This window comes from Dendrobates tinctorius, unplaced genomic scaffold (genome assembly GCF_039654945.1).
Source record: "Dendrobates tinctorius isolate UK_male_01 unplaced genomic scaffold, ASM3965494v1 ptg000026l, whole genome shotgun sequence".
Taxonomy (NCBI): Eukaryota; Metazoa; Chordata; class Amphibia; order Anura; family Dendrobatidae; genus Dendrobates; species Dendrobates tinctorius.
The window spans coordinates 4,240,093-4,264,661 of record NW_027361694.1 but is presented as its reverse complement, the minus strand read 5'-3'; the positions used below and the strand labels follow the sequence as shown (position 1 = coordinate 4,264,661).

At 41.2% G+C, this 24,569-nt stretch overlaps 1 protein-coding gene across 1 annotated transcript in view; it reads right to left on the bottom strand.

The window, feature by feature from the left end:
* Positions 1 to 472: 472 nt before the first annotated feature.
* The window catches only part of LOC141084704 (uncharacterized), a 127,615-nt gene continuing 103,518 nt past the window's right edge, over positions 473 to 24,569 (bottom strand). The window contains exon 4 of the mRNA XM_073569581.1: positions 473 to 853. Within this exon, the coding sequence (XP_073425682.1) occupies positions 473 to 853 (381 nt within the window). The remainder of the gene's footprint in view (positions 854 to 24,569) is intronic.

The window sequence follows — 24,569 nt, the reverse complement described above, 5'->3', positions numbered from 1 at the left end:
ATCACGCGAGAATGTCCTGGACCGTTTCTCGTCATCAGCTTCCTCCTGGGCTTCCTGTGGTGCCGACGAGCGACGCGTGGAAGCGGGCGGGAGGATGTCAGGATCGCCTCGTCTGACAGGTAAGTAACTACCCCCAACCGCTGCTATGTCGCTGGTGAGATCTGCCTGTGTGGCAGCTCATTAGCGACCACTTAGCGATGCACCTGTGATCCTGACTGCATCACATCGCTGGTCGGGATCGCTGGTACATCGCTAAGTGTGACAGTACCTTAAGACAATAAACCCATGGGAGATGCCATGCTGTTTGTTTTCTAAGCTGTCAACCAAACTGGAGCTGATAATGATAGGAGGAAGATAACAAACAATAGAGAGAGAGCAAGTGGGGCAAGTCCCTGTTAGCAATGCCCATTATAACTGCAAACTATGGTATTTTTACAGGTTTTGCTGGCGTGACAGTTTTCCTTTAAAAGCCTTAAAAATCCTCCTGTTCTTCATCTGATATCCTAAGTACATCAATGACATCTTGTGATACATCTGTAAGGCAGTCATCGTTTGGATCGAATTCCGTATCAGATGGTGTGGGCTCAGCTTCGGCTTCCTCTTCTTCTTGCCACAAGTAGTAGTCCTCCATACCAGCTAATGAATTTGATATGCCACACTTCTTGAAAGACTTGATTACTGTTTCTGCATCAATATCATTCAAGGCTTTTATGACAAACTTGCACAAAACATCCAACTGTGGAGTACGCATATTTCCTCCTTTTGTGAATGACTTTTCGCCACTAACCATCCATTCATTCCACTGTTCTCGAATGCGATCTTTAAATGGCTTGTTTAGGCATGCATCCAGTGGCTGTAACCAACAATGTCAATCCTGCAGGAATAACTGCCACATGTGAGTTTAGTCTTGCAATCATTTGCATGGTGCTGGAGTTAAATGAGCCCTGAACATATCCCACACCAGTAGACTACATCTTTGAAAAAGTCCACCTGGTAGCCTGCTCCATACATTATCAAGATATAGCTTTACCCCTTCCTTATCCATCCAGCCTTTTTCATTCACATGTACAAAATAACAAACAGGGAGCTTGAGTACTGGCATTGTTTTTCTTTTAAAAATAATCATTGGTCTCATTTTGGCGCCATCAGCTGTGCATCCTAACACCACTGTAAAACTGGACTTCTCATGCCCCATTGTTTTAATTAAAATTGTTTTCTTAGGCCTCTTTCACACTTCCGTTTTTTACAATCAGTCACAATCCGCCAGGTTTTGAAAAAAAACGGATCCTCAAATTTTTTTTGAGGATCCGTTTTTTTCCCATTGACTTGCATTAATGGCGGATTGTGACGGATTGCTGTCCGTTGCATCCGTTTTTTGAGAGGATCCGCCAAAAGTTGCTGTCCGTCACCATCCTCAAAAATTTCAAAACGGAGCTTGTAACGTTTTTTTCTCTGGCGGATCCTGCAAACACTGATTTAACCCGAATTTCTTTCTCTCTCTCTCTCTCTCTCTCTCTCTCTCTCTCTCTCTCTCTCTCTCTCTCTCTCTCTCTCTCTCTCTCTCTCTCTCCCCCTTCCCGGCCAGCGATTCCTTTAAATTTCTTCATTTTCAGGATCCGTCTGAAAACGGATCCTGTGCCATCCGTTCACATCAGTTGAGAACGGATCCGCTTGTCCGCCTTTTTGGCGGATTATAACTGATGCAAAAAACTGAAGTGTGAAAGAGGCCTTAACCTTTAGATTGGACAGTTTTATTTCCAACCATATCAAAATTCATTGGAGTTTCATCCATATTTCCAATAGTACTTAATGGATAGCAATGTTTAGTGCGCTGTTGTATTACGTATCGATGAAAACTATTTACTTTGCTATAAAGATCTGCAGGTAATTTTTGGGCAATTTTCATCTTTTGCCTCAGTACCATATTATGCCTTGCCATGAATCTAGTACACCAGAATACAGTAGCCTTAAATGTGTTGCTGTGATCTGGGTAAGAATTGGCCCACTGAAGTGCAAACAAACGTATTTGATTTTGTGTCACTACATAACCGTTTTGGCGATGCTCATTCACCATGTCTGTTACATGTTTTTCAAGCTCTGGCCAATGTGGGGTGCCTCTTCTTAATGCACACATACCCCTTTGCATACTCTTTAATGCTTTTTAATTTGCTATCCAGTCCCAAACCATCTTTTCTTCTACTCCATAGTGTCTTGCAGCATGTTCCATGGAAAAGTTCACAACTTTAAGTTTAAAACTGGCTTCATATTTCTTTCTTCTTGCTGGTGGAGCCATGATGGGGTTTTGGCTGCTGGACATTTGTATACTGGTACTGTACTGTATGTACTGCTAAACAGGTACAGATACTGGTGAAGTACTGGTATCTAGTATACAACAACCAGCCAAGGTATCTTACCAGCGATTGGCTGATTGTATACAATTCCTGCTTAGATTGGTCAGCTCTCCCTACTTTCCCAGCCCTCCCTGTCCCCAAGACTATCAGAACACATCCCTCTGGCCCGCCCTTGTACCTATTACTGGTACCTCCAGAGAGCTCTGTGCCCAGAAAACCATGCCTCTTTCACCCATCTTGCCTGCCCTTGTATCTTTGCCTCTCGCCTCTCTCACTTCCGAGGACTGCACAGTGATGAGGTGAGGGGGCACAGTGAAGTGGCGCAGGCATGCATGTGCGAGATCCAATAGGCAGAGAAGATAATAAGATACAAGAAGCATGTCTTCTGGGCACAGCATCGCTTTCTCGCTGTTTTCCATACCCCGGGATGCCTGCAGCTTGCATCACCTTCCCCGGGAAGGTGCCCCCTTACCTCTTCATCAGGACCACTCCCCCTACCATATGCGCTGACCACCGTAAAAGGCAACCGCCAGCTGCAGAGTGCTCCATAACCGCCGTATAAGGCGACACCGGCACATAAGATGACCCCCAACTTTTCTGAAGATTTTCAGGGGTTTAAAAGTTGTCTTATATGCCAGAAAATACAGTATTTCAAAACAGTGCAGAAGGGTGCAGAGGTCCTTAATCTGTGCACACTCCATAAACGTGAAATGCCCCACATCCGTACTACGTTCTACCCAGGTTATATGACATGACATACTGCGTCAGGGCTCATTTCTGCTGCCACAATCACTACATGTGTAGAGTGGAATTCCACCCTGTTGGCACATTGCATATCAAACTGTTAACTGGCATGAACAAAGACCTGTGTATAGATGCAAGTCAATGACCTGAGGAGTGCAAATGGCGGGAGTGAACACACAGCTTCTGCGCTTTCTGCAGCAGCTCACCCAGGCCAGGATACTGGTGGAGAAAATGCTGTACCACCAGGTTGATGACATGAACCATGCAAGGCACATGTGTGAGCATGCCTCACCGTAGGGCTGCAATCAGGTTCGCACAGTTATCAAACACGACATTCCCTGGATGCAGGTTCAGCAAAGACAGCCATTGCTCAAACTCGGTCTGGAGAGCTGTCCATAACTCTTCAGCTGTACGACTGTAAATTCCAAGGCATATCAATTTTAACAATGCCTGATTGCGGTGAGCCATGGCTGTGCAGTGCGAAGGTGATGGGGATTCACTCTGCACTGTTGGAATGCGTGTCTCATTTTCTCATTAAGGCAGAGGTTGAGGGTGCAGGTGAAGTCCCTAGAGGAGGAGGCAGAAGCAGTGAAGGAAGTGTGAAATATATAGGTTTGTCTTGCAAGCCTTGGGGATTCCAAGACTTGTGGATCAGTGCCTACCCCCACAGCCAACACAGTCACCCAGTACCCAGTCAGTGAGATGTAATGTCCTTGGCCATGCTTTCTCATCCAAGTGTCTGTGGTGAAATGCACCCTAGCAGACATAGATTTAGCCAAGGAATGGGTGATGTTGTTTGCGACATGCTGGTGTTGTGCAGGCACAGCTTTCTTAGAAAAATAATGTTGACTGGGCAACTAGTACTTAGGGACTGTGACGGCCATCAGCTTTCAGAAAACATTGGTTTCTACCAGGGGGAAAGGCAGCATTTCTGTGGCCAACAGATTGGAGATGGTGAAGTTCAACCTCTTAGCTTTGTCATGTGTAGGAGGTAACAATCTTTTACATGACCACAACTGAGGGACCGTGGGCTGGCTAAAGTGCTCAGAGAGGACGGAGTACAGTGAACTTAACAAACTACTGGACCGTAAGGGAGGTGCAGGTGGAGATGTTATGGTGGATTGAGAAAGATGTGGTTTGCTTGTTCTTTGAGATTGGTCAAAAACAGCAGGCATGTCCGTTTCCATTACAGGTGATGGCGAACTCTCTTTTGGTGTGACTGGAGCAGGTGAAAAACACAAAGTTCTGCGATCAGAGACCTGCATCACAAAATTTGGCATGGTAACAGAGGAGGAGGAAGTAGTAGCAGATGCAATTCATGGGGCAGCTGATGTGTGTTGAGGTCCACTGGTCTGCATTTTAGTGCAGTGGGATTCCCAGAGTAATGCATGTTGATTGTGCATGTGAAGACGCATACATATAGCAGATTATTGCACTTTTTCCCTCTACTTTTTTTTTGCAAAGTTTGCAAATTTTGTGAGTTGGCTCATCCTTTGCAGTGTCAAAAGAGGTCCAAGCTATGCAACCCTTGCCACCCCTGCAGGCTGTAGACCCATGAACCTTGCTGGTCACAGCCACAGTTGTGGCTCAGGATGCATTGCTCGTCATGGCTGCATCACTGCATGTCTGCGATGTTCAGCACAACGTAACCTCCTTGTCTTCATCCTCAGATGACCTACTCACCTGTGTGTCTCTGTGTTAATGCCAACTGGGATCTAAAATCTGATCATCATTATCCTCTGTGTTATCACATTCATCACCCTTAGAGTCACCCTCCTTCTCTTCTTGCCCTGACAGCACAGTACAGTCGGCGTGAACCTCAGATATCTGAGTCTCAACAGGATCACATCCTTCTGGAAGTTACCTTCTGGTGACAAGGTTCAAGATGCTATTCAGACCCTACTTTGTCCTGCCCCGGATCCAAGCTAAAAAAAATTTGGGCATCAGTGCAGATCTCCTCTTGACTCTGTGAAGCTTTTGAGTACACTTCTGATGCCCATGACATAGAATGTGTGAACAGCTCTTCAGATGCACCTATCTGTGCTTCCTTACAGTCAGTTTTACTATTGGAGAGTAGTGACTTGGGGGAAGCAAGGGTAATTTGCGTGGAAGAGGAGGAGAGGCCACTTGAAGCTGCGCTTGCCATCCACTCAAGCACATGCTCTTTCTGTGACTCTTCAACAAGGTGTACCACTGTACATCTGTCAAAGAAAAGTAGTGGAGTAGCCCATCCAGTAAAAGAAGATGTCAGTTGTATTTGCATAGTACATGACGTTGTTGGTTCTCTAGTGCTTTCACAAACATTACCACCTACTCCACGTGCACCTTGAACACAAAGCTTAATCCCCCTTTCACCATGAATTTCACGGCAGTAAATGAAATATGGTGAAATATGGCGTTCTGAATCACATTAGTAACAGAAGAGAGATTTGTTTCAGTGTGGATGAGGCCAGTTTGGCAAATACAATATGCTCTAAACAATAATACTATATGACATTAGTAGCACAAGAATTTTTGGGGGGCCTGTTGATGAGGCCTCTATAAAATAGACTAAATGCTACAATTTGAAAGTGAGATGTCCCCTACTATATGACATTATTAACAGAGGAATATTTTTGAGCATGTGCATGAGCCCTCGATCACATAGAATGGATGTTACAAACAATTTGAAAATGAGATATCACCTACTGTATGACATTAGTAGCAGAAGAATTTTGTGGATGAGGCCTGTATAATATTTACAAGATACTACTAACAATTTCAAAGTGAGATGTTCCCTACTGACCAATTTTTTTTTAGTGTGGGCGACGCCTGTATAACTTTGAAAATATGCTCCAAACAACTTAAAAATCAGATTTACCAAACCAAAATTTTTTTTAATGTGCAACTGCTCTGCACACACAACAATTTCACCATCACAAAACTACAACATGTAATATGGCAGGCTGTTCCACATTTAATAACTGAAAATATATTTTTTTATGTGCATGAGGTCTGTAGACAGCTTAATTTCAACCCCATAATATAAAAACAAGGGATATGACGGGCTGTATCACACTTACCAACAGAAAAATTATATTTTTTTAACATGCGGGAGGTATGCAGACAGCTTCATATCACTGCCTCAAAATTACAACATGGGATACGGCGGGCTGTGTCACGTTTACCAACAGAAAAAAAAAATATTTTTTTAATGTGCATGAGCTATGCAGACTGTGGAATTTCACCACCACAAAATAACAAGGTGAGATATGGTATGGTTAAACACAGTAGCACCTGCCCCCAAAAATATTTTGGCAGGTACAACAGCTCAAATCGCAGAACAATGACACCACAACACCAAATGACAAGATAGTATATGGCATGTTGTTTCACATTTAGATAGTGAAAAAATAAAATTTAGAACTTTATACTTATGCATGGAGCACAATAGAAGCAGTGCACAAGACACATGTGCCCTGCTGGCTTTGTCAGTGGACCTCAGTAATGGCAAAAAAAATGATGGAAGGGTGATTTCACAGCCACACAGGACCCTACCTAGCTAAACTATCTGACTAAGAAACAACCGCCTAGCTGACTGCCTAAAATATAGCTGCTAACAGTGCCAGCATCAGGAGTAGTCTCTCTGTGCCGTTATAGTGTCAAAAAGGCACTAAAACCAGATGTCCGCTCTTTATATGGAGAAAGGCATGCAATTTCAGCAGCCAATAACACAAGCCATTGTGTCAGAACATTGTGGACATTTCCTGCAATCTCACTGGCTAGCCGCAATGTTCACACATAAAGTTAGAAAAAAAAATTACGGTTTTCAAGCACGCCACGTCTCTGAGTTCTGCAAAGTCCTTATCCTCATTAAACACATGCCCTACGCTCATGATACACCACTATTGTGGTAGCCAAAGTGCTGAAAATGCTTTAGTGGCAACGCAAATATTTTACTGCACTTTTCACTGAAAGTTATTGATTTTTCCCGATTTTATAAAATTTTGCTCATGTTTCCGAATGTGCCACATTTGTTCCAAATTTATGTTTGGCGATCGTTTTTCCAACAAATTCGTTCATCACTACCTGTTAGAAGCCATACTGATGAATACCTAATCAGAGTACCACATGAAGACCCCCCCACAGTCCTGCCCCAGAGCATGGGCATTTCATTAAGTGAAAACTGAAAATATAGATTAAACAGCAACCACAAAATGGATTTCATCAACAAAGTTATCATTTTAATCAGTATAACAGCATCAACCTGACACTGTCTGTAGGTTACTCAGCATAATCCTGCTGCCAGGCTCCCTTTAAAATTTTAAGAAAAAATGAATAAACTATATTTTTGTTTCATTATTAACCCCTTTACTACCAAGGGTGGTTTGCACGTTAACTCCCAGGCCAATTTTTACAATTCTGACCACTGTCCCTTTATGAAGTAATAACTCAGGAACGCTTCAATAGATCTAGGCAATTCTGAAAATGTTTTCTCGTGAAATATTGTACTTCATGTCAGTGGTAAAATTTCATTCTTATAACTTGCGTTTATTTGTGAAAAAAATGGAAATTTGGTGAAAATTGTGAAAATTTTGCAATTTTCCAACCTTGAATTTTTATGCTCTTAAATCACAGAGATATGGCACTCAAAAAACTTAATAAATAACATTTACCACATGTTTACTTTACATCAGCACAATTTGGGAACCAAAATTTCTTTTTGCTAGGAAGTTATAAGGGTTAAAATTTGACCAGCGATTTCTCATTTTTACAACACCATTTTATTTTTACGGACCACATCACATTTGAAGTCACTTTGAGGGGTCTATATGAAAGAAAATACCCAAAAGTGACACCATTCTAAAAACTGCACCCCTCAAGGTGCTCAAAACCAGATTCAAGAAGTTTATTAACCCTTCAGGTGCTTCACAGGAATTTTTTGAATGTTTAGAAAAAATGAACATTTAACTTTTTTTCACAAAAAAAATTACTTCAGGTTCAATTTTTTTATTTTACCAAGGGTAACAGAAGAAATTGGACTGTAAAAGTTATTGTGCAGTTTGTCCTGAGTACGCTGATACCTGATATGTGGGGGGGAACCACTGTTTATGCACATGGCAGAGCTCGGAAGGGAAGGAGCGCCGTTTGACGTTTTCTCTGCAAAATTGGCTGGAATTCAGATCGGATGCCATGTCAAGTTTGGAGAGCTCCTGATGTGCCTAAACAGTGGAAACCCCCCACAAGTGACCCCATTTTGGAAACTAGACCCCCAAGGAACTTATCTAGATATGTGGTCAGCACTTTGAACCCCCAAGGGCTTCACAGAAGTTTATAATGTACAGCCTGTCATGGTTTATTCAGAATGCTGGGCAGTCAGAGTAGGGGTTAATTGGTAGAGCCTCCTTCTGGGTCTGGGGAGGGTTTTTATAGCTTCAGGTGAGGACCCTCCCCTGTCATTTATACTCCTAGTTTGAGTGTGCCCGACCCTGCTCCGTTTGTGCTCTCGCCTGTCCTTGTACGATTGTTTGGTGTATGATCTAGTTTGCCCTCGGTTTATGTCTCTTGGATTCTGATTTTGTACTTGTGTGTCCATCCCGTGTATGACCCCCTGGCTTTGTCCTGACCTCCCTGTGATCGCTCCTCTGGTGCTTCTGCCTCCATCTCTTGTGTGATCCTCTGCTACGCCTGACTATTCTCTGACTCACGATTCTGTACCTCGTTTGCCCGTACTGTGTATGACCTCCGTTTAGCCTGACTCTGAGTTTTCTACCATCTCTACAAGCAGGACGCTAAGCCCCCCCTTGCTGTCACATGACTGTAGGTCCTGTGCCTGCTTGCTAAAGTTTCAGCGTTCAGGTCCTGTGCATCTGTACTTTCCGGCTATTCCGGTCCCTGGGACCCCTACAGTACGGGTGAGTCCCTGCTCAGCGGAGGCTGCACGCCGGCGCTGTCAGGAGCCTGATATTGCTGTACAATTAAAAAATCATATTTTTCTCCACAAAAATGATCTTTTCACCCCCAATGGTTATTTTCCCAAGAGTAACAGGACCCCAAAAGTTATTGTACAATTTGCCCTGAGTACGCTGATACCCCATATATGGAGGTAAACAACTATTTGGGCGCATGGCAGAGCTCGGAAGGGAAGCAGTGCCATTTGACTTTTTTGGCTGGAATTGAGATCGCATGCCATGTCACGTTTGGAAAGCCCCTGCTGTGCCAAAACAGTGGAAACACCCCAATTCTAACTCCAACCCTAACCCCAACACACCCCTAGCCCTAACCCTAGCCCTAGCCCTAACCCTAGCCCTAATGGGAAAATGGAAATGAATACATTTTTTTTTATTTTATTATTTTTCCCTAACTAAGGAGGTGATAATGGGGGGGTTTGATTTACTATTTATGGCAGGTTTTTATTTTTGGCAGCTGTCGTACGCTAAAAGACACTTTTTATTGTAAAAATAGTTTATGCATCACCACATTTTGAGAGCTATAATTTTCCCATATTTTGACCCACCGAATCATGTGAGGTCTTATTTATTGTGGGACGAGTTGACATTTTTATTGGTACCATTTTCGGGCATGTGACATTTTTTGATCGTTTTTTATTCCAATTTTTGTGACGCAGAATGAACAAAAACCAGTGTTTCATGAATTTCTTTTTTGGGGGTGCGTTTACACCATTCCGTGTGCGGTAAAATTGATAAAGCGGTTTTATTCTTCGGGACAGTACGGTTGCAGCGATACCTCATTTATGGCTTTTTTTATGTTTTGGCGCTTTATGCAATGAAAACAATTTTATATAAAAAATAATTATTTTTGCATCACTTTATTCTGCGAGCTATAACTGTTTTATTTTTTTGCTGATGACGCTGTGTAGCAACTTGTTTTTTGTGGGATAAGATGACGTTTTACCATGGTTATTTATATCCGTCTTTTTGATTGCGCGTTATTGCACTTTTTGTTCGGCGGTATGATGATAAAGCTTTATTTTTTGCTTCGCTTTTTATTTTTATTTTTAAGGGGTTCAACTAAGGGGTTAACTAGTGGGACAGTTTTATAGGGTGGGTCGTTATGGATGCGGCGATACCAAATATGTGTACTTTTATTGTTTTTTTTATTTTCAAAAAATGAATTTATTAGAGAATACTTTTTTAAAATTTATTTAGCGATTTTTTATAAATTATTTTTACACTTTTTTTTAACTTTATTACAATGTCCCAGGGGGGACATAACTGTCATGTGACAGATCACTGATCTGTCACATCACAGATCGCTGTGACAGATCAGCGATCTGACACAGGCACTGCAGCAGGCTTCCTCATGCCGGCACTTTGCAGGCATGAGGAAGCCGCCTCTCTGCAGGCCCCCGAAGGTCCTCGCCGCCATTTTGGATTCGGGGACCTGCAGGGAAGGAGACCCCTGCAGCAGCACTGCACATCGCACTGCTGTGGGGGTCTCAGGGAAGCACGGAGGGAGCCCCCTCCCTCCCGATGCATCCCTAAACCCCCGGTACACTGTGATCGTGTTTGATCGCAGTGTGCCAGGGGTTAACGTGTCGGGGGCAGTCCGTGACCACTCCTGACACATAGTGCCGGGTGTCAGCTGTGATAATCAGCTGACACCCAGCCGCGATCAGCTGCGTTCCCCCCCCGAGAGCGCAGCTGATCGCGCTAGACATACTATTCCGTCCTTGGGACTTAGGTCTCAGGTCACATGTATGGAATAGTACGTCTAATGTAGGAAAGGGGTTAACAAGCTAAGCTGTTACTAGAAACAATTTCCATTAACCAAATAATAAACATTTTATGAATCATTCTTGGTTGTCCACTGCTGCTTTTATATACTTTATTGAGTTTATTTATTTAGAAATTATTAAAGAGTTATAATTTTTTTTATTACATGGTACAGTTTTATCTCTCTAGGAATTTTATTTGATATTGATGTAATATCCTTGTGAAAATGTGTTTTCTTCATCCTTTTCATGGTGTGAAAGAATGTGCTATAGATGGATTGATTTTGAATGTGAATGTATCAAAATGTAATTAATGTTTGGTTGCAATCACCATTGAATCATAGAATGCTAGAGTTGGAATTGACCTCCAGGGTAATCGTGTTCAACCCCCTGCTCAATGCAGGATTAACCAAGCCATGTAAGACAGATGTCTGTCCAGCCTCTGTTTGAAAACTTCCATTCTAGGAGAACTCACCACCTCTCGTGGCAGCCTGTTCCACTCATTGATCACCCTCACTGTCAAAAAATGTTTTCGAATAACTAATCTGTATCTTCTCCCTTTCAGTTTCATTCCATTGCTTCTCGTGCTTCCATGTGCAAATGAGAATAATGACGATCCCTCTGTAGGGTCGTGGGCTGAGCTGGGGGGTGGTCCCTCTGTATACCACGCAGAGAAGTCACAGACAAAAGATGGAGGCAGGTTTCGGGTACAACAGGTCCAAGTTTATTCCTTACCGTCCGACTGACGGCCTCAGCAGTACACATAATACCTTCACGGGCCTCCGTTTCCAGGCCTCGCTACCCACACCGTACTTTTTCACCAGGGACGTAAACACACGTACCGTCCCTTTTTCACTGAGCGACGATACTGTCAGCACAGTCACTGTGGTCGCCTTAGGCCCGTACACCATCAGCACTTTTATTGGTCAGTTTTCGCCTTCAATACGGTATGCTTTTCCCGGGGCCTCATCTGTACTGCGGTAATTCATGTCAGGACCACCCCCCTGACTTTCTCTCTTCTCAGTCCTCTGGTTTGGCTCTCCTCACAGCACACAAACTGTCACAGACTCCTTGTCTCTTGAGCACCTCCCTGGGACTGGAATTTTCTGGAACCCTCCTGTCAAATTTATAACTTTCCTGGTTCCCTGTAACTCCGCCCCCATGATCAATGGTTTCTAAAGCCCTAAGCTGCTGTTAAGTCCTGAACTTACACTCCTCCCTGCCATCTAGTGGTCAACCCAAGGTACTGCACGTCACCTACACTTTCCCCACTGTCATAACTGCTATCTGCCTAAAATGTGCAAACCCTCCTTCCTACTGGCTTACAAGTCCGTCCATCAGGTCACCTTCCCTACACCTCTACAATGTGACATCCCTTCATACGTTTGTAGACAGCTTTTAAATCTCCTCTTAGCCTTCTTTTTTGTAAGTTAAACATTCCCTGATCTTTTATCCATTAGTTGTAGGACAAAGTTTGTCGTCTGCTCATCACCCTGGTAGCTCTTCTCTGAACTTGCTCCAATTTTTCAATGTCTTTTTTTAAACTGTGTTGCCCAGAACTGGACACAGTATTCCAGATGAGGTATGACCAAGGAGTAGAGGGGGATAATTACTTTACATAATCAGTGCCAAATATGATAAGTGCAAGTAATCAGTGCCAATATGGCTTTAATATGGCTTGTTTCACAAGCGTGATGTACTACTTTTCTTTAAAAAACACAATATTATTTAAAAATATTACTCACTTACATTCCCTTTGCATCATATAATATTTTAATTAAGTTCAAATCATTTCTCTGTGAAAGTTTGCAAAAAAAATGGAATTGGGTAGATGTATACAGTATTCTTACAGTATTTGTTTTAGGATATATTCTCTCAGATTTTATTTATATGGATTTTTGGATTCCATTTCAAATATTAGGTGAACACATAGCTAAAGCATGCCTATAGTATGTGTGAGTCTGTTTTATTCATGTTATTGGAGCATAGAAAAAAGCAACATAAAAATTTTAGAGACTCGAGAGATGAGATTTCAGCACTGAGATCTCATCTCTCGAGAGCTGGGTCCTGAGATAACATCTGCGCAAGCGCCGGCGGCCATTTTTTACTGGCACCACCACACACACAGGGGAACCATGGAAATGCTGGGGCTCTGACCTCTCGCACAATATCGGCAGAGCCCCGGGCAGCGCCAGGCACACAAGCAGCACTGCTGGGCACCGGAGACACCCGCAGCACCTGCCAGCAACCGCCGGACACCCGGAGAAATTCGGCAGCAGCACAAGACCCTGCAGCAGCACAAGACCTCCGCAGCAACGGCACACATCGTAGCCCCCCTTATCCCTGAATGCGGCCTGCAGCATCACTCCATGCCTGCCTCCTCCAGCAGCGAGTCTGGGCCCCCCTACACCACAGCCACCAACCCCAGTAAGCAATAAGATGCAAGGATTATAAGAGGCACCACCATTATATTAAAAAATATTTTTTTCTTATTCTTCTCCTCAAAATTTGTGGTGCGTCTTATAATCCAGAGGATCTTACAAAGCGAAAAATACGGTAATATATAAGTTGCAAGGGAGAAATACTCCATTTAGAAGAAAAAACTTACTCTGAAGTCTAGTTTCAATTCAATATTAAAACTGGTATATAGCTAAGAAAAAAGTGTATGCAGAGATGCTGCCTTGTGGCTTAAGCTAGCCAAATAGCACTATACCCTTGTCTTTATAATTATACTGTATGTAGTAGATTATGTTATACATTATATTTACAAGAAACAAGGATCTTAACAAAAACTGGTATTTATCTGATTATCTCCATGAACAGCTTGAGCATCATTCATTATTTGATTTAGTACTTCTTTTGCATGAGTTTCATATTTTTTCAAAGAGATGATACATCTTGTGTCTGATGATACACTGCTAACATATTAATTAACCACAGAATCTACTCTCATTAGACGTCTCAATATTAGAATAAAAGAGACCATGTGAGATCTGTGGTTTTTGATCAAAGAAAACATTTAATGGGTTTGATAATTTCTTCCACATTATCACATAAATCATTAGCGGTCTGTCTGGAACAATTTATATTGTCTGCAGTTTAGATTTTAGCTTTGAGTTGACAGACAATATAGCTTCCTTTTTAAACCATGCAAATAACAGGTGGCGTAAAATCGACTGAACATCCTTTTTTAATTTTGAGGAATTATGTTATTGATTTCAACTGTCTTTAAGCATGTAAATATGAGATGTAATAAGATATAGCTATAGACTGTCTTTATCCCCAATCATTTTGCTAATGGTTCAAAAGATGTAATATGCTTGTACCATAATGATGGATTTCCCCCTATGTTAAATTAAAACACCAAATTTCCCTTAAAATACATTTAACTTACCCTTATATAATGAGAATATGTGGAGACAAAGACACTTAAAAAATATCTATATCAAGACTGTAATCCAGAATGTTTAAGAGATTGTTTAGGCATGAGTTGCCAATTTAGATAATGAAGAAACAGTGACTCATGCACAGATTGATAAAATAATAGTCTAACAATTTTTGACTATTGCCTCATGCGTGACTTTCTTGCAAATGGATAAAACAGTTATTTCATTTTATGAAGCACCAAAAGATTTATATACTGTATATCCACTTATGTAAAAGACTAAATTAATTGTTTTTATTTTAATAAACATTTTGTTGTTTATTGATGCTCATCAGCATTTTTATTGGACTTGACTTAAAATACCAAAAAGCATATGGATAAAAATTATGCTGTTTCTGGGGGGAAAGAATCTTTTTAAAATTATCTACAGCCACTGCATCATCTACAATGTCTTGCAAAAGTATTCACCCTCTTGTCATTTTTTTTGTGCTTTGCTACCTCACAACCTGGAATTTCACTTTTTTTTAGGGGTTGCATCAGTTCATGTAAAAAACATGCCTACAAATGTGAACATTTGTTTTAGTTTTTTTTAATGTGAAGCAAACAGCAAATAGGACACAATAACTAAAAGCTTCAGTGATCATAACTATTCACTTCCCATAAAATCAGTACTTTGTAGAGCCTATTTGGAGGCAATTACAGCCGCAAGTCACTTTGGATTAGTCTCCATGAGCTTTTCACATCTGGCCACTGGGATTTTTGTCCATTCCTTAATGCAAAACTGCTCCAACTCCTTCAAGTTAGATGGTTTCCTCTGGTGAACAGAAATTTTCAAGTCTGTCTACAGGTTCTCAATTGGATTATGGTCTGTGCTTTGACTAGGTCATGCTTAAACATTTACATTGTTTCCCCTTAAACCACCTGAGTGTTGCTTTAGCTGTATGCTTTGAGTCATTTTCTTGTTGGAAGGTGAACCGCCATTTTGCTCACTTCAGACAAATTGAGCATATCTGTAGCAGAAAGGGGTCATGCTCACCTCTGTTCATCAAATTCATAATGAGCAGCGGTGTTTGCACAAATTTTACTCCAACAGGGACTGGATTAAGATTTTTCATGAGATACAAACAGAGATGCACACCATTTGTCCATGAAAAGGTTTATGCCAGCATATCTCCTCATCAAGCATATCTCCTCATTAAGCACAATTCCCCATCAAGACCGGAATGATCAAAAAGGGCCTCACACTTTAAAAGTTAGGCCCCATTCAAGGTCACCTGACTGACATTTGCTTTAGGACATTTGAAAATGTGCTTATTTTATCAGTGCAAAGAAAATATGAAAAGAATGATGGAGTCATGTTGACCATACTATATGGCTCTTGATGATATTTTAAAACTTTGGAGAGCAGCAAAGAAGGCAGCAGGAACAAAAATGAAATGAATAGCATTCATTATTTTGCATTGCAATGGGCCAGCAAAGGCTTTTTCTATTACCTCTAACCCTTTCAAGTTCCTTAGCTTTTGTCGCATATCTTTGCAGACAATTCATCATTGCATTTAGTTAGTTCATCCTTGATTTTCCTTTCAGATAACAGTTTGTTATTATCCTGATACAAAGACCTTGTGGCCCTGATGCATGAAATCAATTTTGATAGAATTCTGGTGTGAATATCTTTGAAGAGTTGTAAAATTTTGTCAAAATTATGAGTTGTGCAAAAATGTTGCGACTTTTGATGTTTTCACATCAGTTTCTCCCAGCTCCACCAAATGGATCGGGCTTAAGCAGAGCTAGGGCTGCTGCAGGGCATGACATCACAGCTCAACATTATCTGAGCGAGCGGCGCTCGCTCAAAACACATTTGTTCAGAGCGGCCTATCACATTCAGTAATCAAAGTCATGTTGTGTTTGTGTGTGTGTAGCCCATTCACTATCTCCATCTAACCCCCACCCCCTGAAGATGACTGGACCATCATTGTAAATACATCATTGTAAATACAAACCTGTACTTTGTATCTCCCCCACCTCATTGTAGATTGTAAGCTCCCACGAGCAGGGTCGTCTTATTTCGCTTTAATTATTGTATTGTTAACGTTGTTACTTATGACTGTTGTGTTTGAAACTGTTCAACTGTAAAGCGCTGCGGAATATGTTGGCGCTATATAAATAAAGATTATTATTATTATTATTATCTGATGAGTGACATATGCCTAAATGCACTACATTAGAACTCTCACTGTAGATAGTTGCTAACTACCTGTTAGGGCTGGAGGAACGCACCAAATAATATAGAGATGATATAAAGGTGTGTTCGCAGCCTGGGGTCCACCGTGCAGAGATGTTAACTGCTGCTCAGTAATGGCGGACGCTATATGGTGGTATATTGAAGAACACACGTGGGTTAGCGTCACCCAGTGTTTACAGAGGCAGACTCTGTTGCTTCACAGAGCCGCACTACTGTGGAATATAAATGCCGTAGCTTGTTAAAGCTCACAGAGCTCGGCAAAGTGAGTGCTAGTGTATGGTCACAGAACTCTGCCCCAAAGACACAACTACAAGTGAATTGAGTGAACTGAATGTTTTTTTTTTGCATTAATATATCACACCTCTTTCATAGGTGAAATGGTAAAAAATAATATAACCTACTCCCGATAAAGGCTTTTTGTTATGGCTAATATACATACTGTATAAATGTATATTCTAGCAATATATTCTTGCAATTACTTCAGTAAAAACTTAACTATCAAGTACTTAAAATATTGAAATCAATTGTTAGTTATTTTATGAGAGCTCTAGTTTTTCTGTTTCTTTCCCTTGTGTTTGCAGACCAACAAATCTGAGATAATTGTAAAATAATTGAAAGGGATACATAGAATATTCTGGTGATTCATTGATTTAGAGAATAGTAAAAAGACAACTTGGTGCCACCTATTCATGCAAACAGAACACTTGTGCCAATAATAGGAAACCCTGCCCAGATGTTAAGATATGATTCATGTTGGTTAAATGGATAAAAAGTTAAGAATAAGTCAAGGTATTGTAATATTTTAGCCACAAATCAACAGCTGGCTCGAACAGTCGAGCACTTATAAAAAAGGCTTTAAAGGTTTAAATGTTGCATTTTGTCCAATTTTTTATGGCCACATAGCTTTATGTGATACTGTTAGGAGTCTGATTTCTTCCTTCCCTATGATGAAATCTAGACCCTTGCATGCTGCAGTCTCCTGCGTTTCATCTGCGGTAGAGGAGATTGCAGAGGAGAGTGCCTTGCGACAACTCTCTCCAGAGGCTAAGTCCTCTGTTCCCTCCACTGAGCATGCTCATGGGACGAGCTCCCATTGGGGTTCGGGAGTCACTTGTTCAGGTCCTGTGTCTAATCCTATTGGCTCCTCTTGGAGCCTTGGAGACTTCCGGAAGGTCCCGCTTGGTATAAAAAGCACGCATGGCTGTTCTGCCATGCGCTAGTATTTCTTACTTGCTGCTGTATGTATGGCGATGGATGCTTGGACTGGTGACTGACTTATTAAGAAACCCCTTCCCTCTGATAATACGATTGTGTGAGTGTTTGGCTTCAGCTAGTAGCAGCGCTAGCGCCAGCGCGCATATGCTACATCTTGCTCAGCAGCTAAGCGTCTTCTTTGCGCCAGCGTTATTGCAGCGCCTTGCCAGCGGCTCAGGTTTTGCCACGCTGCAGTTGCAGCTTTCTTTGCATCCGCGGTTGTGAAGCTTCGCACCTTATTTGACGGTAGGTCTAGATGGAGTAGTCCTGCTGCTTAAGGCTACTCCTGTGACCGCGAATACCGCGACTGTATCGCTGTGAGTCTGTGACTCTGAACAGACTCAGCGTTTAATTTGTGCGTTTTTGCCTGCAACTCTGTGAGCATAACAGAGTTTGCTTTTGTGCACTGGGTGCCGTCTAACCCTTGTGCGCATTACCGCCTTGTGCTCTGCCTCTCTAGCAGCGGTTTTTCCATCCACCGCACGGTGGACCCCAGGTGGCGAAGGCACTTTATTTATTTTTTATTTAGTGTCTTCCGCCACTCCTAACAGATTCTTAAATGGAAGAGCTTTAACACCTTACCGTCATTGGACATAATGGTACATTCTACTTTTCAGATAGTTCCCACAAATGAACGTATTAGTACATCTTGACAATCATGCAGGCAACACAAAAAATAGTTTCTGATAAGGAAAAAAAAATGGTTTTTTGTTTGATAGTAATAAAGCCTTTAAAAAATGTATATACTGTAACTCTGTCATCACTGTAATCATCCTGACCTAAAATATAAAGCTGTCATTTTTCTCTTATGCAAGGTAAACAACGTAAAGGAAAAAAAGAAAAACAAGTTATTAAGCTGGTACAGTAAGTGCTCCATGTAAAAAGAAAATAAATGTTAACTGAGCCTTGAAAGTGATAAAAAATGTTATATGTCCCAAAATACTATATGCACCTAGGATTTCACTGTGATTGAGCGCCTTTGCCGGCTGCCGCAGTGTTTTCTTTGACTGGTCTCCCTGAGGTCAGTGATTGTTCCGTGATGTTGGTCTACTAGGCATTGCTCCCACCTAGCCAGAATGCTACTCCACACTGATGAGGGGCAACACCCCGAAACAGCTGTCTGTGGATGGATACCTGGCCTTGGTATTTCCCTTGTCATATCTGTAAACTCGCAAAGAGCTGGATATAGACTTAAAGGGCCACTTAATATGGTGGTAATGGTGGTTTCCGAATGGAGCCACTCCTTGGCTGGGTCCTTCCCTGGAGGAAGATCTGGCTAGTCCTGTGTTTGAGACTCTTAAATGAGGCTCCACGGACTTTATTTACATATTTGTATTTCCCAGGGAGCAATGCACCTAGGATTTCACTGTGATTGAGTGCCTTTGCCGGCTGCTGCAGTGTTATCTTTGACTGGTCTCCCTGAGGTCAGTGATTGTTTTGTGATGTTGGTCTACTAGGCATTGCTCCCACCTAGCCAGAATCCTACTCCACACTGATGAGGGGCAACACCCCGAAACAGCTGTCTGTGGATGGATACCTAGCCTTGGTATTTCCCTTGTCATATCTATAAACTCGTAAAGAGCAGGATATTGACTTAAAGGGCCACTTAATATGGTGGTAATAGTGGTTTCCGAAAGGAGCCACTCCTTGGCTGGGTCCTTCCCTGGAGGAAGATCTGGCTAGTCCCGTGTTTGAGATTCTTAAATGAGGCTCCATGGACATTATGTGCATATTCGAATTTCCCAGGGAGCAATGCACCTAGGATTTCACTGTGATTAAGCGCCTTTGCCGGCTGCCGCAGTGTTTTCTTTGACTGGTCTCCCTAAGGTCAGTGATTGTTTCCCAAAATACTATATAGCAAATCTTCAACTGTCCCCCTCAAAAAAACAAGCCAAAGCTCAGGTTTGTCATCAGTTAACAGAAATACAGAGGGTTTCCATGTAACTGGTGGCACAAAGTCTCTGGAAAAGAGGTATGTCTCCTCCCCTAAAATCTAGTAACTCTGTGCTCCCAAATCCTAATGCCCCAATCTCTTCTGTCTACAGTGTGCCCTAATCACAATTAACATCCACATGTTTGGCAATACTGTTATGAGGAGAGCTCACTCAGTTTATAGGGTGCATATGTCCAGATGCACATGTTAGGCCTTTCAATTTATGGGGCACTTCAATGTACAATGGGGAAAATAAGTATTTGATCCCTTGCCGATTTTGTTAGTTTGCCCACAGACAAAGACATGAACAGTCAATAATTTTAAGGGTATTCTAATTTTAACATTGAGAGATAGAATATCAAAAATAATATCTAGAAAATCACATTGTATAAATTATATAAATTTATTTGCAATTTGCAGTGAGAAATTGGTAGTTGATCCCCTTCCAACCATTAAGAGTTCTGGCTCCTACATACCAGTTAGATGCTTCTAATAAACTTGTTACCCACATTAAAGACAGCCATTTTATATAGTCACCTTTAGAAAAGACTCGTTTCCGTAGACTCAATTAATCAGTCAAACTCTAACCTCTGCAACATGGGCAAGACCAAAAACTTTCAAAGTTGTCAGGGATGTCAGGGACAAGATCATAGACCTGCACGAAGTTTAAATGGATTACAAAACCATACGTAAGACGCTTGGTGAGGAGACAATTGTTGGTGCAATAGTAAGAAAATGGAAGAAACACAAAATGACTGTCAATCGACACCGATCTGGGGCACCAAGCAAAATCTCATCTCGTGGGTATCTTTGATAATGAGGAAGGTGAGAGCTCAGCCTAAAACTACACATAATTAATCCATGTTTAAGTGGACCTCGTTATATAGTTTCCCATTTTTAATATATATATTTAACGAATATATTTAATCCTTTAAAGTATTGTTGCTTTTTTTGTTTTTTCCTTCTGCCTTAGGCGGTGAGCAATCTTGGTTTCTTCTGCGTGTGATTTTTTGCCCATTGACCAACGCCACTGATATCTCATGGAATTTGAAATAAAATAATTGGTGACACATTTTATAATTTTATTTTTTATTTTTCATTTATTTATTATCCATACACTAATTCCTTTTTAACGTATTTTTAATCATACACATGTATGTATCATTTAATTATCACTCTTACACATATTTATTTCGGAGATTCATTCCGATTGTTGGATTATAATTCCTTTTTTAAATTTGAGCACTCTCCTTGGTGTAGTGGTGTGTCTGCTGGACTTTGATCCTTTTTCTTGCCCTCACGTCGTGGGTTCATTTTCTTCCCCTTTTTCCTCATTTTTTATCATTTTTTCCTTTTTTCCCCTTTTTTTCTTCTTTTATCTGCAAAATATAATAAAGATTTATTTGTTTTTTAATTATGGAATGTTTAACCTTTATGAACTCTTCAAAACGCTTGAATTACTTTGATCTTTGACCTTTGTGGCGCACCTCGTGTCTTTGATGGCGCCAAATTTGAATCTTGTATGTATAAATGCGATGACAGCTCTCTGTATTCATGTGTCAACCCCTGAAGAAGAAGCGTTATGCTTCGAAACGCGTAGGGATTAAAGGGTTAACTTTTTTAACCTTGTGTGGTTATGGAATCTGTCTGGCAGCGCACTTAAAGTCCAAGAATTTATTCCTTATTGATCTGTGGTGCGGTTCCGCTGTGGACCGTTGGACGTGCAGCAGGCTGACATACTATACAGGCTTTACTTTCTCTTTGAGAAGGTGAGTATAATACTTTTAGTATTTGTACATTTTACCCGGATAAGACCCTATTGCGCTCTTGTTTCAACCTTTTAGTGAATACAATTTCTGATAATGAGGAAGGTGAGAGCTCAGCCTAAAACTACACAGGGGAACTTGTTAATGATCTCAAGGCAGCTGGGACCAAAGTCACCAAAAAAACCATTGGTACCACATTGCTCTGTAAAGATTTAGAATCATGCAGTGCCCGCAAGGTCCACCTGCTCAAGAAAGCACATATGCAGCCCTGTGATGTTTGTCAATAAACACCTGGATGATTCTGTGAGAGATTGGGAGAAAGTGCTGTGGTCAGATGAGACAAAAACTGATCTTTTTGGCAATAATACAAATCGTCATGTTTGGAGGAAGAGAAATGTTGCCTATGACCCAAAGAACACTGTCCCCACTGTCAAGCATCAAGGTGAAAACATTAAGTTTTGGGGGTGTTTCTCTGCTAAGGGCACAGGACTATTTCACAGCATCAATGAGAGAAAGGATGGAGCCATGTACAGTAGAATCCTGAATGACAACCTCCTTCCCTCCGCCAGATACTAAAAATGGGTTGTGGCTGGGTCTTCCAGCAAGACAATGACCCAAAACATACAGCCAAGGCAACAAAGGAGTGGCTCAAAAAGAAGCACAATAAGGTCTACAGACCTTAATTCCATAGAAAACTTATGGAGGGAGGTGATGCTCCAAGTTGCCAAGTAACAACCTTTTAACTTAATGATTTAGAGATGATCTGCAAAGAGGAGTGGAACATAATTCCTCCTGACATGTGTGCAAACTTCATCATCAACTACAAAAACCATCTGACTGCTATGCCAACAAGGGTTTTGCCACCAAGTATTAAGTTTTGTTTTCCAGAGGGATCAAATACTTATTTCTCACTGCAAAATGCAACCAAATATATATAATTTATACAATGTAATTTTCTGGATTTTATTTTTGATATTCTATTTCTCAATGTTAAAATTAACCTACCCTTAAAATTATAGACTCTTCATGTCTTTGTCAGTGGGCAAACTTACAAAATCAGCAAGGGATCAAATACTTATTTCCCTCACTTTATAAAAAACTACAATGACTGCTTGCTTCCACAATGACTCATGTAGACTCAAAATAATCACTACACCTGCAGATGAGTTCTCAGAGGAGTGTAATGTAAGTATTTATGAGTATATACTGTATATATTAAAGAATTTCCTATTTCTTAACCTAGTATTGTATGATTACACATTGTATGTTACTTTCTTTATATTAGTTTAGTCTATAGGAGAGGTATTGAAAGGAAGTAACCATGCTAGAAGCAATCATTTCACATTGATATTAACATTTTTCTGTCTAAAAGATAAAAAAAGATTGTAGATGTGTCAACTCAGTCTATACCTTTTAGAGTACCGTATTTTTCTGACTATAAGACTCACCGGATCATAAGACACACCCCAAAATTTCAGAAGGAAACTAGGGAAAAAAAATTAATGCATCAAATGGGGTCCGTCTTACAGTCTGAATTCCGCTTACCTGGGGGGATCAGCAGCGCTGGTGGAGTCACTGGAGATGTTCGGTGGACCGGCGATATGACTTCCATCGCAGGCTGGTGTGGCAGGTTCCGTGGCTTCTGGGAAATCCCATACCAGGCTGGTGTGGCAGGTTCGGCGGTGGTGCTCTGTGGTTTTTGGGGCTCCGCCGGCATCTTGTGAGAACCTGGAAGCCCCACATATCCATTGCTGCGATGTGATGGCCTCCAGGAAAATGGTCATGGGGGGTGCATGCTCAGATTGAGATCTCGGCAACGAGATCTCTGGATGAGATCTCATTGAAGAGATCTCAATCTGAGCATGCGCTACCCAGGCAGCCATTTTCCCGAAGGCCACCGCATCGCAGCAGATTGAAATCTCAATCTGAGCATGCGCCACCCAGATAGCCATTTTCCCAGAGGCCACTGCATTGCAGCAATGCATGTGCAGTGCCTCCAGGGTTTCACAAAATGCTGGCGGAGCCCCCACACCACAGAGCACCACCTCCAAACCTGCCCACCTGCTGAACCAGCAACACCAGTCTGGGAAGGGAGTGTGATCATCACCTGACAGCGTCGGACCGGGATCATCGCAGAATCGCCCAACTCCTGCTGCCACCACAGTATTTGTAAGTATATTCTGACTATAAGACGCATCTCAATTTTCCCCAAAAAATTTTGGAAAAAAGTGCATCCTATAGTCTGAAAAATAGGTTATATAGCATTTTATTGCAGTAATTAAAATGCATAATGTTTGAAGAACAAACAAGAGTGTCTTTTGCAAAGTAGGTAAGAGTCAAAACATTTTTTTACTGGATAGGAAGAATAATTTACTATTCAAAGAAGCTGTTTCCTCAGTGTCTAATATTTTAATAGCTTTTTGGTTAGAAATAAATGTGGCAATAGAAAATACATGGTTCTAAAAACCATAACAAGGAGAAAACAATATTAATACTAGCTGCAAAACTGTTGTTCATTTCATAAGTTTATACTAAACTATTATTTAGATACAAATATGGCATATTTTGTAAGAAATTACTGTAACTATCTTCTCTCAATTTTTAGAAAGAATCCCAGATGTTTCAAAGAGAATCTAATTCCAAAATACAGTTTTGTTTAAACAATATTATGTGTTTTCCTGTTTTAGAGACTATAGATATTGACTACTTTAAAATTAGAATCTATCTACAAACCTTTTGTTTTTTGTACTTATATTTTAATAAAAGCACGCTGCCATTTTATGGATGACACAGCTTGTCACTGAACGTTTTACACTACACATGCGTAAGCAGAGAGATGGGTTTGAGCCCATAAACTCATTGTGTACTGAGATTTTAATATTCAAGTTTTATTCACTTTGCGCTATTCCTGCTTTGGAGTTTAGTTGGGAATTGCTCAACAAATGCATGGATACAATATGGATACTACTTGGCTTTGTTCTTTGGCATTCTCAGCCATGGATGCCTCGTGTTTTAACTATTATTGAAGTTGTGCTCACCAGGCACAACCTCTCAAGGTGAGCACTCTTATTTCATGTGGATCTCCTTTATTAACCACTTAAAGCCCCATGTCACATAGCGAGATCGCTAGCGAGATTGCTAACGCGGCACCGATTTTGTGATGCAACAGCGATCTCGCCT